The 12279-nt window shown below is 47.8% G+C and overlaps 6 protein-coding genes across 6 annotated transcripts; 4 read left to right on the top strand and 2 right to left on the bottom strand.

The window, feature by feature from the left end:
• Nucleotides 1–88: 88 nt before the first annotated feature.
• ACHE_51074A (uncharacterized protein) lies at nucleotides 89–1225 on the top strand (the record flags this gene model as incomplete). The annotated part of the gene is made up of 1 exon (XM_043280861.1): nucleotides 89–1225. One exon carries the CDS (start codon nucleotides 89–91, stop codon nucleotides 1223–1225), a length of 1137 nt encoding a protein of 378 aa, XP_043138398.1.
• A 293-nt stretch (nucleotides 1226–1518) lies between these two features.
• On the top strand, nucleotides 1519–2430 carry ACHE_51073A (uncharacterized protein; the record flags this gene model as incomplete). Its single annotated transcript, XM_043280860.1, has 1 exon — nucleotides 1519–2430. The coding sequence occupies one exon, from the start codon at nucleotides 1519–1521 to the stop codon at nucleotides 2428–2430; it is 912 nt and encodes a 303-aa protein (XP_043138397.1).
• A 402-nt stretch (nucleotides 2431–2832) lies between these two features.
• On the top strand, nucleotides 2833–4013 carry ACHE_51072A (GDP-L-fucose synthase family protein; the record flags this gene model as incomplete). Its single annotated transcript, XM_043280859.1, has 4 exons — nucleotides 2833–2996; nucleotides 3044–3212; nucleotides 3266–3860; nucleotides 3916–4013. 4 exons carry the CDS (start codon nucleotides 2833–2835, stop codon nucleotides 4011–4013), a joined length of 1026 nt encoding a protein of 341 aa, XP_043138396.1.
• Nucleotides 4014–4088: 75 nt separating this feature from the next.
• ACHE_51071S (putative GDP-D-mannose dehydratase) lies at nucleotides 4089–5464 on the bottom strand (the record flags this gene model as incomplete). The annotated part of the gene is made up of 6 exons (XM_043280858.1): nucleotides 4089–4338; nucleotides 4393–4639; nucleotides 4697–4883; nucleotides 4935–5161; nucleotides 5232–5375; nucleotides 5437–5464. The coding sequence occupies 6 exons, from the start codon at nucleotides 5462–5464 to the stop codon at nucleotides 4089–4091; spliced, it is 1083 nt and encodes a 360-aa protein (XP_043138395.1).
• Nucleotides 5465–8223: 2759 nt separating this feature from the next.
• On the bottom strand, nucleotides 8224–9105 carry ACHE_51070S (uncharacterized protein; the record flags this gene model as incomplete). The annotated part of the gene is made up of 2 exons (XM_043280857.1): nucleotides 8224–8827; nucleotides 9014–9105. The coding sequence occupies 2 exons, from the start codon at nucleotides 9103–9105 to the stop codon at nucleotides 8224–8226; spliced, it is 696 nt and encodes a 231-aa protein (XP_043138394.1).
• A 538-nt stretch (nucleotides 9106–9643) lies between these two features.
• Nucleotides 9644–10396, top strand: ACHE_51069A (uncharacterized protein; the record flags this gene model as incomplete). The annotated part of the gene is made up of 1 exon (XM_043280856.1): nucleotides 9644–10396. The coding sequence occupies one exon, from the start codon at nucleotides 9644–9646 to the stop codon at nucleotides 10394–10396; it is 753 nt and encodes a 250-aa protein (XP_043138393.1).
• Nucleotides 10397–12279: the final 1883 nt, after the last annotated feature.

Genomic DNA, 12279 nt, shown 5'->3' with positions numbered 1-12279 from the left:
CAATGCGCCCCCGCCCCCCGCGGCGCAAAACATGTAGGTGGGAGACTCCAGGATCACAGAGCCCACGCGCGTCCCAACACAAGCACTCATGATGATTCCGAATAATGTTCCTCCAGTCACGGGGAAAGAACTCGAATATATTGCTCAACTCGTGAATGGAGGCACCCTCAGCGACGGTGGTGGCCATTTCAGCCAACGGTGTCAATCATGGCTCGAAGAACGACTCGGGTGCCCAAGAGCTTTCCTGACACCATCAGGCACTGCGGCTCTCGAACTCGCTGCACTGGCCCTTGAAATTCAGCCGGGCGACGAGGTTATTGTGCCGAGCTACACATATATTTCCACGGCAAATGCCTTTCTTCTACGTGGTGCCTCGCTCGTCTATGTGGACATTGAGCCTGAAACGATGAATATTGACGCAGGCAAAGTCCGCGAGGCGATCTCACCGAAGACGCGCGCCGTTGTTCCGGTTCACTATGCTGGCATGCCGTGTGATATGGAGGCTATCATGGAGGCTATCGGCGACCGCAAAGATATCTATGTCGTCGAAGATGCGGCGCAAGGACTCTTTTCTTCTTATAAGGATGGGAGGGCGCTCGGCAGCATTGGGCACATAGGGTGTATCAGCTTCCACGCGACCAAAAACGTCACGTCCGGCGGAGCAGGAGGGGCGATCATCATCAACGACCGGAAATTGATTGAGCGCACTGAAACGATTCGAGACAAAGGGACCAACCGACCCCAGTTTCTAAGGGGTGAAACGGACCATTATACATGGCAGCGAGCGGGAGTCAGCCATCTCCTAAGTGAGATGCAAGCTGCATACCTCTGGGCCCAATTAGAGGCTGCAGATCAGATCCAAGCTCACCGGCTCAAGCTGTGGGAATTCTATCGGCAGAATCTGGCCGGACTACGGACAAAGGGAATTGGGATCCCGTTGGAGTGCACTCGTGGCCAGCATAATGCGCATATTTTCTTCATCAAATTGCGGGACAAAAATGAACGACGCCAGTTCACTGTCGCGATGCGAGATAAGGGCGTTGCCGTTCTGGCTCATTATGGTCCCTTACATCGTACTCCTCCTGGTCTCCAGGGTCGCCATGTCCTGCATCCACAGGATTATGCATCTCAGGAGAGTGAGCGACTTGTCCGTCTTCCGTTATATTATGCTATGACAATAGACGAGGCGAGATATGTTGTTGATCAGGTCCAAAATTTTTTTTGAGTGAAATTCCTAGGAAAACCGCCTTCATATCGTACTACAGAGGTATCTGAAAACTTCGTTATCAGAAAGTAGCTTCCTAGAATTATAGACTGAGCAATGCAATTTCTTTATGCGGTCAATTTCCGTTATTACCTAGGCAGGTAGGATTTTAGCTCATCAAAATAGCCCCGCATTTTAAATCCTCGACTTCAGCTGCTGGAAACCTTCAGCCCTCCGAGTCATTCCTTTAACACCGTGTTTACGACACTCCAAGGGTTTCAACTCCAACAATCCGGAGCCTACTTTCTTAAGCTATGGTTTCTGCTGTCGTGTTTGCGTACCATAATGTGGGCGTTCGATGTTTGTCGGTTCTCCTGGCGCACGGCATCCAAGTGAAGCTCGTTGTCACCCATTTAGACGACCAGGATGAGAACATTTGGTTTGATAGTGTGGCCAATTTGGCCACCTTGCATGGAATTCCCGTCGTCTGCCCTGAAAGTCCGAACACGGAAAACTTTCTTTCGCAACTACAGTTACTCAAACCCGACTTTATTTTCTCCTTTTACTACCGCTCAATTCTCAGTGAAGAGGTGCTCAACACAGCATCTTGCGGACGTTACAACATGCACGGCTCTCTCCTGCCCAAATATCGCGGGCGGGTCCCCGTTAACTGGGCAGTTCTGCATGGTGAGACCCAGTCGGGGGCAACTCTCCATGAGATGGTCCTAAAACCCGATGCTGGAGCCATTGTGGGCCAGATGGCGGTGCCAATTCTTCCAAATGACACAGCCGCCGATGTCTTCTCCAAGGTGCTCGTCGCGGCCGAAATTGTCTTGGACAACACTTTGCCTGCAATAGTGAATGGGACTGTAACACGGCAGACGATGGATATTACCCAGGGCTCTTACTTTGGTGGTCGCAAGCCCAAGGATGGTGTGATTGATTGGAAGACGATGGGCACAAGGCAGATTCATAACCTCGTGCGAGCGGTTTCACATCCTTACCCGGGGGCTTTCACTGAAACCTCGAAAGGGAGGCTGGTTATCTGGCGTACAATGCTTGTTGAAGATAGCAAAGAAAGTCACATGCTTCCTGTCGAGCCCTGTTTGTGGCGGAAAGACAGCCAGGTGTTTGCAACAGCCTGTGATGGAGGGGTCTTGCGCATCATTTCGGCAGAGTTGGAGGGACGTATGTTGGACCCTGCAGACTTTCCGAATATTGTTTAATTCTATTCCCACTTTGCTAGCCGAATCCGTTCAGCCTAGGCATTTGACGATTAAAGTGAATAGAAGATGCATTTAGTCCTACTGGATCAAACACGGCGGACGAGATATCCTACATCCAGATTTTGGTCTGACTGTCAGAATGCGATACTTTATATAGTAGTAGATTCATCATAAACTAACTAGTGATTCTAATAACGTAAATAGGGAGAGCTGACGTGTCTTATGTAATGAACAACAGCATTCAGCTCCAGTGGAGTAGACCTGCTTCACAACCCCGCTACCTGACTTGATACCTTTATTTTTGCGCTCATGAAGGTAAATATTAGTCTGTTGAATACCTCCCTTTCCCAATAAAACCAGACTTTTCTTCCCAGTCAAGCTTTTAAAACTCTGGCCGTTACCATGAACGTACCCAACACAGAGAAACAGATCAAAATCCTTGTCACCGGAGGCACTGGGCTTGTGGGTAGTGCTATTCAATGGGCTATACGCAATGTTTCAGGTACTTTTGGGAAGGAACAAAATGAGGAGTGGGTGTTTCTCAGCAGCGCAGATGCTGATCTAAGGTCAGGGAAACACCAACTTCAGGGAACCTTCAATCTGACCAGTTTAGGAACTATGACGAGACGAAATCAATTTTTGACAAATATAAGCCAGACAATGTCATACATCTTTCCGCCCGCGTGGGTGGTGTTTTTGAAAATACATCACGAATGGCTGATTTTGTGCGCGATAACCTGTATATTGACCAGAATGTGTTGCGTGTTTGCCAAGAGTTGGGTGTAAGCTTTGATTTGGCTATGTGATGATAACCTACTAAGCCAGTACATTGCAGGTTGAAAAGGTTGTTTCTTGTCTCTCAACCTGCATCTTTCCTGACCGAACAACTTATCCGATTAGTGAAAGGATGTTGCATGATGGACCCCCGCATCCATCAAACTATGGATATGCCTACGCAAAACGAATGCTGGACATCTCCAGTCGAGCGTATCGGCAACAGTACGGCTGCAATTTTACATGTGTTATTCCTACGAACCTCTACGGACCCAATGACAACTTCAATGAAGGCTGCCACTTCATTCCCGGGCTCATTAAACGAGTGGCTCAGGCCAAGCAGAGCAAGGCCTCTGTGATGGTGGTCCCAGGAAGTGGACGAGCTCTGCGCCAATTTCTTTACTCCCGAGACCTTGCCCGAGTTTTGATATGGACACTTCGGAATTACGACGAAGCAGAACCCTTCATTATTTCCGTGGATCCCGATCAGGAGGTGTCGATCAAAGATGCCGTGACAATGGTATCGGAGTCCAGCGGATTCGAAGGCGTTATACAGTGGGATACAAGCGCAACAGATGGTCAGCTGAGAAAAACGGTAGACAATGCTAGAATGCGAGCTCTTCTTGGAAACTTCGAGTTCACAACCCTGGAGCAAGGTATGAACTTCCCTATTCCTGCCAGACTAGTGCACTTACTGAAGAACATATATAGGATTGAGAGAGACTCTGGCCTGGTACAGTGCGAACCAAGGACACATCCGTGGCATGGACGTTCGAAAAGATAACCAAACGCCAAGAGGGTTACTATAAGCAGCTCTTCCATGGTCGAGAGGATGTGTTAGAGTAAATATGGGATTGAAAAATTATTTAAAAAATACCTTGCAACTATAGCTTGCTCTCCATCCAGAATCTCGTGGGTTTCCCATGAATCAATGCTATGTCAGCCTCCACCATCTCCTTTACCAATTCCTTGAACGGAACTTCTGGTTGCCAATCAAGACTTGTAGCCGCTTTCTGCGCAGAGCCACGCAAATATGAAACCTCTGCTGGTCGGTAGAGGTCGGGGTCTACACGAACTCGAACCCGTCCAGTACGAGCATCGACACCGATTTCTTCAATTCCACTGCCACTCCAACTATATCCCTCAGATTAGCCCTGATCCTTTTTACTTTGGGCTAGAGATACTCACTTCAGCTGAATTGCCACAATTTGAAATGCGGTCACCACAAAATCTCTGACCGATCGTGTCTCGCCAGTCGCTAGAACATAGTCGTCGGGCGCATCCTGCTTCATCATGCTGTAGACACCTCGCATATAGTCCAGGCTATGGCCCCAGTCTCGCCGCGCGTTCAGATTCCCAAGCATAAGACAGTTTTTCAAACCCAGATGAATCTGAGCTACACCAAAGGTGATTTTTCGGGTCACGAAGCCAAGGCCTGTTGAGATAGCGAGTCAGTTTGATTATTTGAACCTGATTCCTTGGGGTCTCAAACCTCTCCTGGGGGATTCATGGTTGAACAAGATTCCATTCACAGCAAAGAGGCCGTGAGTGATGCGAGCGCTTGAAGTAATCCAGTAGGAAAAGGCTTTGGCCGCCGCGTAGGGAGATACAGGGCAAAGAGGAGTTGATTCATTCTGATAGTCTTCCACTGTTTGGCCAAAAGTCTCAGATGAACAGGCCTTTGGTTGTCAGTATTGCAAATAAACCCAACAGCTTATAATGCAGCTCACATTATAAAACTTGATCTTTTTCTCCAAGCCCAAGGTTAGGATTGTCTGTATGAGCCGAAGTGTCCCCAGTGCATTGACATCACATGTATAGAGCTGAAGTTTAAAAGAGGTTCCCACATGGCTCTGAGCTGCGAGATGGTATACCTCATCATAGCTGTGTTCCCTGAAAAGACCTAAGAGGAAGTAAGGGTCCATGATATCTCCGGAATGTAGTATAAGTTTGTTTGCTAGAATTCCACATTAACGCTAGGTAGCTGAAGCTGAAGGGATCCTGCCCTCCAAAACGACCAGACGTACGATTTTTTTCTGCTGCAGCCAATACATGAGATACAGCTACCGGGATGTAGTCACTGGTCGTGCGATTTCGGAGTATCCCATGGACTGTATATCCATCCTGGAGAAGAATTTCACAGAGGTAGGAGCCATCTTGGCCACCAATGCCTAGATATTATAAGCCTGATCTGTTTTGAGTCGGGCAAGAAGTACTTTTATGACCACTGACCTGTTATTAGTGCCTTTCGTTTATTCATTATATCATAGCCTATTCTGAGTAGAATCTAGACGAGCGCGTTGGGAGGATATCGGGACAAATGCATCTGAATTTTTTTTTTAAAGTTTGGGCTGAAGGCAAGTATTCCACATATTTTGCGAGTAAAACGCGCCAAAAACCGAAGACACTTTAAATACGTTCAATTGATTGTGTGCTAGGCCTATCTAAATACACCGATTTTCTCACGGGTTGCGGCATGGGAGAACAACGCATAGCCGCGTTTTAGTCCAGCTGAAAAATCACCCCACCAACATCCAGAGGTTCATGTAAACCGCAGCTGAAAACTGACCCACATTGACATCAGGACACAGGTCGGATGAACATGGGTCCGCCAAGGCCCGGAACGGGGCATCCCAATTGGGAAGTCACGTGATAACCCTCGGATTGACCTTAAAGTTCTCGGCCTAGCGGTATTTTTTCCTTCCATCTTCTGACAATACCATAAAACGTCGCCTGCTGTTTTTAAATGCACCTAGTTGTCAACCGGTTAACAACTAGTCAATAAGTAATTATGGACTACTCAACGAAAATAATTCTTAATCTTTCGTATAGTTGGATAATATATAATATAACAAGGCTGAGCTTATAGTTGCTTATTACAAATTTTTTATTGCCCTAAATATTAGGTATAATTATCATAACTAGAAGTCCTATAATTCCGATACACAAATAACTAACTATATATAACTAGTTACTCAATTTACTGATGTGACGGTTAGCAGGCGGCCGTTTTAGGAGTCCTGCTAACCAACTCCTGTCTTGGCATCAGGTAAGCGTATTCCCATGTGTCGGAATCCATAGCTCGGAGATGGACTATCTAAATTGCCGATTGTTTTGTATTAGTCAGCTTGCCCCCCATAAATTGCCAGATAGGGGCTATACAGTAATTCAGACCTCTTTTGCGATTCCATTGGTTGAGCCATATGTTCACTACACCCTGGGTTCCGACACCATGTTAGTATCTGAAGCGGGGTCTCTCGGATCGTAGCTCAAAGGGGAAATCGGGAGTCGATTTATTCCGGACTAACGAGGTCTATATGGAGAGGACTAGCTTAACGGAAGAGGTATATTGCCTATCGAACGTATGTGCGCATACGCAGCTGATTGAGTGCTTAATCTACAATATGTGTGCACACGTCGACTATAAGAATCCTGACCTCGCTACTCGGGCCAACCATTTATCCGATCGATCCTTATCACCACGACTACGGGCTTTTCCTCCACGCCAGGCCGCAGCTGAATCCTTCGGAGGCTGGAATTAACCCAGCAACACTGCAGCCTCTCACATTTTATCAATCACTGAATTTCAGGATGGTTCTGCAGAAAGGCCGTTGCTTACTACACAAAATAAAGGGGCATTTCAAACACAAAAGGAGCCCCTTTTCATCTCCTATCGCCAATTTACCCCCGGAACTGGTGCAAGTGATTGCCACTTTTTTAGACGCTCCAGAATTTTGCTCCCTGCGACTGACCTGCAAAAGGGTCTATGAGAGCACACTAAGATATTTTGGGCACTCTTATCTTCGAACGGTGAAGACAGATCTTTCTTTGAATAAGTTGCAGACGCTGGAAAGCGTGTCCCAGAATTCAAGTTTAGCGCCACTGGTCCATAAGTTGGTAATACAAGCACCAGACGAAGGTCTTGATCTTCTTGGGCATGGGATTTTGTGGAGTCGACACCCTTCAGGTCATATTTCTATGCCACAACAAGGAATCCAACAGTGGCAAGATGTACTCCAGCGTCTAGTCCACTGCAGGTCTTTCCAGTTGATTCGCAATAATGCATATGAGACTGATGAGCAGGGTAGCCTCCTGACTCCCAGTGATGCCATCACAATGATTTTCTGCATCATCATTAACACAGGAATACCTGTGGTGGCATTTTCCCTGGATTTTAGGCAAGGGGCAGGAGCAAACTACCTTGTCACTGAACGCATCAATGCAAACCTGCAGAAATTGGAATTCATCACTGCATGGTCCAATCTTCAGGAGCTCAGTCTCAATTTTGCAATGGAACGAACATTGATTGTTGACTGGGCTTTCCAGCTCATCCAACACGCAAAAAATCTACAAAAGCTTCAAATCGATTTTGATCTTGGCGACGAAACAGCTTCCTTTATCAACCGCCTGTCATATACAGGTTGCCTGTCTCATCTAAAAGAACTAACGCTTGAATCTGTATCATCAGTATCTGGTGAATGCATCAGGCGTTTCCTCCGCTATCATCAAAACCTCCGCAAACTTTCCCTTCATGCTATATTCCTAGATGCAGGAGAATGTCTACCCATTCTCAGATTCCTACAGCATGAATTCTCTACTCTTGAAGAAATTGACATTTTCAACCTAAGAGACGGACTCAAACTTGTTCATTTTCCAGCAGAGTCAGAAAATCCTATTATTGACGAGGCACAAGGCACCAAATTCACCTTTGTTTCCACAAAAAAACGTGGGGAGATGAGGAACATCGGTATTAGCTACTCAGGTCCGAGGATGTATATTGCACTCCAGAAACTCGTGGACTGGGCACAATTCTTGGGTTATTATCACTGAAATTTGATATTCTCTTTGTTACTTTTTAACCACATTATAGTGAATTGAACGTGCCAGAAATGAGTAGCCTACTGAGGAAATAGATGCCTTCAGTCAAATATTTAACGCAAAATTAGATACATAACAATCCCCCCCCCCCTTTTTTTTTTTTTTTTTTGAAAACTATCCTATCACCTGCCAATTCCAAGCTCAACCAATCAATTCACAAGGGTCCCCATTTGCATCATAGTCTCGCACGTATATAGGATTGTCATTTTGGATGTAAACCTTCATGGTCGCTCCTCCTTCGTCCTTAGGATCCCAGGTCACCAAAACCTTCCCTCGGTGGCCAACAGTAGACAAACCTGCAGTATATGGTTTACTGTGGATGTTTCCCTCTGACACATTTTCGTTGACCAAGTATTCTTTAATTTTTTTATATCCCACTGAATATTGGGTGGCTGAGTGCACAATATAGGCCACTGACTGTGTTGTGTAGTCAGCCAGGACAAGATTGCGTTCCATTGGGTCAATGATTTTCTGCTGCGTATGCTGCTCATTCTCCATTGTGATGCCTGATCCTGATTCCTGGGGGAAGTGACCAATGGTAACACTGCGTCCATCCACAACCACAAGAACAGTGCAGCCATAGATTTCAGTCGCTCCATAGCTAACAGCCTTGGTTGGGTCCAATGTAAAATGTTCGACATTGCCCACAGTCAACTTCTTTTTGGCTTTAAGCCACAGACTCTCCAGATGTGACTGTGTCGTTGTTTCAAGAGCTGGCTCGGGCTTTTGTTGCCCTTGTTGCGGACTTAGGTCGCAGGCGTTAGTGCAGTCTCCCTTTTTTCCCTTTCTGAGCTTTTGGAAAAGGGTTCTGAATCCTCGAGCTTCCAGGGTATGGTGCGACTGCAAATCTCTGCTGCTGAGAGATGATCTAGGAAGGTCAGATACAATTTGTCTTCCTGTGCAATTGTGTAGTATAGGACTGGGAACTCACAGTGGGACCGGTGTGGTGAGCACTTGCGCTGCAAGAAGCAGAACCACCAGCAGGGTTCCAAGGAGGAACCTCAATAGGCATTGACCTTTCATGGTGATATGGTAGATCTTGGATGGTGTTAGATAACAAAATAAGAGTTCAGATAGAGACTTCTGGTGGCTTATTTAGATGGGATGAAAAGAAGGAAGGACAGTAAGGATATCATGATTTATATGGTTGTATCCGATATGTCTTGCCGAAGGTAGGTTGTTTCATCAGAATTGGTCTTGTCCTCATGGTAGCATCACGTTGGCAGCAAGAAGCCCTAGAAGGCATTATCCGAACATGTCCGCAATGGGGCGACGCCAGTCTCACAAGGCGGTCATGGTACCAGCCATCCCCCTCGTGCTACCCAATAGATTAATAATTGGCCGATCATTCAAATATGTCGGTTTAATCGGTTGAAAAAGAGTGTTGGTGAGGCGTCTTCCTATTGATACACTCCATACTTCGGAGCTCGAATACGCCTCGGCACTTTCTAAACATAGCCTGATTGGCCCTAAATGAAAGGCGGTGAAATTTGGTGGTCACAGCACCGCCCTAAGCATGCCTCTTATCTCAACCGCTGATAACAGTCGATTCACAGCAACCATGGGCGCCAGGAGAAGAATGGGCCCTGCTACCAGAGCGCAAGATCGCCTGCACTCTATGCGATTGAGAAGTGAGAAAAGACTCAACAAGCACAATGGAAAAGAAGATGCCAGCATGGAGGATGCCCCGGAGGTCTGCAAGACCCCGACCGCGCCTCCTCGAGAGCCCACCACCCCACAACAATCACCAGAACAGCTGAGATGTGAGATACCGATGCAAGCTCAACACTTCCCTTGCAATCCTCCTGAAAACCAGTATCTACCCACACAGCCTGAACGGGATACCCCTCCTACAACTCCGACCCACGAGTCCCCCCAAAGCCAACTGGGCTCAGAGCTCCAGAGCCACATTGCAGCAGCAGTGGCATCGAAAACATCGCAAATAAAGACCACCGGAGATGAGGTTCTAGAGCTTGTCTCCATGGTTAGCCAGAAGGTCATTGATTGGGAAAAGCAGAGCCTACAGGGAGCAGCCTCCTTGGGCAGAGATATTAGGACTCTGGTCCTCAATTTCGGCAAGAATCTAACAACTGGAAATCCTTCTGAACAGGAGAATCACCACCCCCGCACCCGGTACACAACAGCTATGCCAAAACTGTTGGATCCCCATCCACCGCCCCCAGGACACAGCCCAAGCTACCCAAGACCACATACAAGCCACCACAACCAGAGAAACCTCTACGCATTTTTCTCCGCCTCTCCAAAGATCATCCAGCCCGTCAAGCTAGCCCGCACGCCACAATGGACATACTGAGGAAACACCTGGACAAGACCTGTTCTGCAGCTATTAAAGAGATCCAACAAGTGCCCTCGGGCTTGGCAATCTGGCCTAAGGATGGCCCGGGCCTCCAGCTCCTCACAGAACACAGGGAGCTCCTGGAACGCCTTATACAGGGAGCCACAGCCGAAGTCGAACAGAAATGGGCTATCTACGCCCTACCAAATGCACCCCAGCAGTATACCAGTTATGATGGGACCCAAGTGCCTGTAACCGAGCAGATGGCTCTGGATGAATTTAAGCTTCAGACAGGCCTCTCCCCTCTGAGATTTTACCGCTCAAATAAGAATCCGCTGTCTGGCACCCTTGTCATGGCAGTCCCAGAAACTCAAGTTCAAACAGTGCCCAAAAGGGTCTACCTCTTTGGTGAGAATATACCAATCAAACATAAACCCCTCCGGCCCCGAATAGATCAGTGCACACAGTGCTGGGACTATCACAACCCCCGGACCTGCACCCGCATCCCTAGATGCCGCATTTGCAGCCAGAAGGACCATAGTGAGGAACTGCACTCCCACCACAACCACAAGAAATCACCAGAACCAAACTGTGCCAATTGCTGTGGCCCCTTCCCAGCGGACCACTCAAACTGTCCCACCAAACCTACCATACAACAGGGTGTCATCCAACGACTATCCAGATCACAATTCATTGCAGTCAGGAAAGCGGGTGCACGCCAACATATGCTAAAAGACCAGACTGACACAACTGGGCCCCCTGAAAACCTGAGCTCCCCACCAACAAGAGAACAGCCTCTATCATGTTAGATAGGATATCTCATCTACAAATTCTCCAGCTAAATGTTGGCCGAAACTGGGAAGCACATGAAACTGCGCTTCAACTGGCCTTTGAAAGTGATTGTCATGCAGTGCTAATTCAAGAGCCCTGGATATTCACAGACCGCTCCCGTTGAATATCTAAACACCATCCATCATTCCACCAACTCGCCCCAATTGAGGACTGGTCAAACAGGCCCCGAGTCCTCACATACATACAGAAACACCCACACTTGAAAGCAGAACTAGTTCCATTTGGACCAACATCCAGAGACATCCTGGCCGTCCGAATCAACACCCCCCAGAAGACAGCACTCCTGGTTAACATCTATAACGCCCCCCGGAATGCAGTCGATGAGGGCCAAGGCTTGGAGTCTCTCATGACACAGACAATTCCATCCCTCCCCTGCCTGATAGCTGGAGACTTCAACCTCCGACACCCTAACTGGCAGTCTTCTGCTCAACCTTCTCTCAGAGCAGAACCCTTCCTAGCTTGGGCAGAGTCCCAGGACCTCACCCTAACACTCCCACCAGACTCACCAACTCGTGGACAAAACATGATTGACCTATCTTGGGCCAATAGTGCTCTGCTCAGCCTTGGGATATCCTCAGAGGTCACTGCAGATCTCCCACCTCTTGCAGACCATGAACCAATCCTCACAGCCATTCAATGGGGCACAAACAACCTACCCCGAGATGCTCCACCCTTCCGCTGGTCTACCCTCAATGACAATTTGTTCCAGGAGACAATACAAGGGGAGAAAAGGCATGTGGATGGAACAGCCTCCACTCTTCCCCCATGCCCCTCTCCCTCTCAACTGGATGAGCTTGCAGACAGCATCACCCAGGCGATTTCCATTGCTCTGGAAACCTCCACTAAACGGGCTTATACTCGCCCTGGCGGCCACAAATGGTGGAATCAGGATTGCACCAAGGTAGTCAGGACACTCCACAGGATTGCACAAGACCCAACATCCACCCCAGAAGACATCAGGGATGCCAAACGGGCCCTCCGCCGTGTTGTCCGGCACAGCAAACGCCAGTTCTGGCGCTCAAAAGTTGAAGAATTTGAAGAACCCAAGG

This window comes from Aspergillus chevalieri, chromosome 5 (genome assembly GCF_016861735.1).
Source record: "Aspergillus chevalieri M1 DNA, chromosome 5, nearly complete sequence".
In the NCBI taxonomy this organism is placed as follows: Eukaryota; Fungi; Ascomycota; class Eurotiomycetes; order Eurotiales; family Aspergillaceae; genus Aspergillus; species Aspergillus chevalieri.
This window is presented reverse-complemented; position numbering and strand designations above follow the sequence as displayed.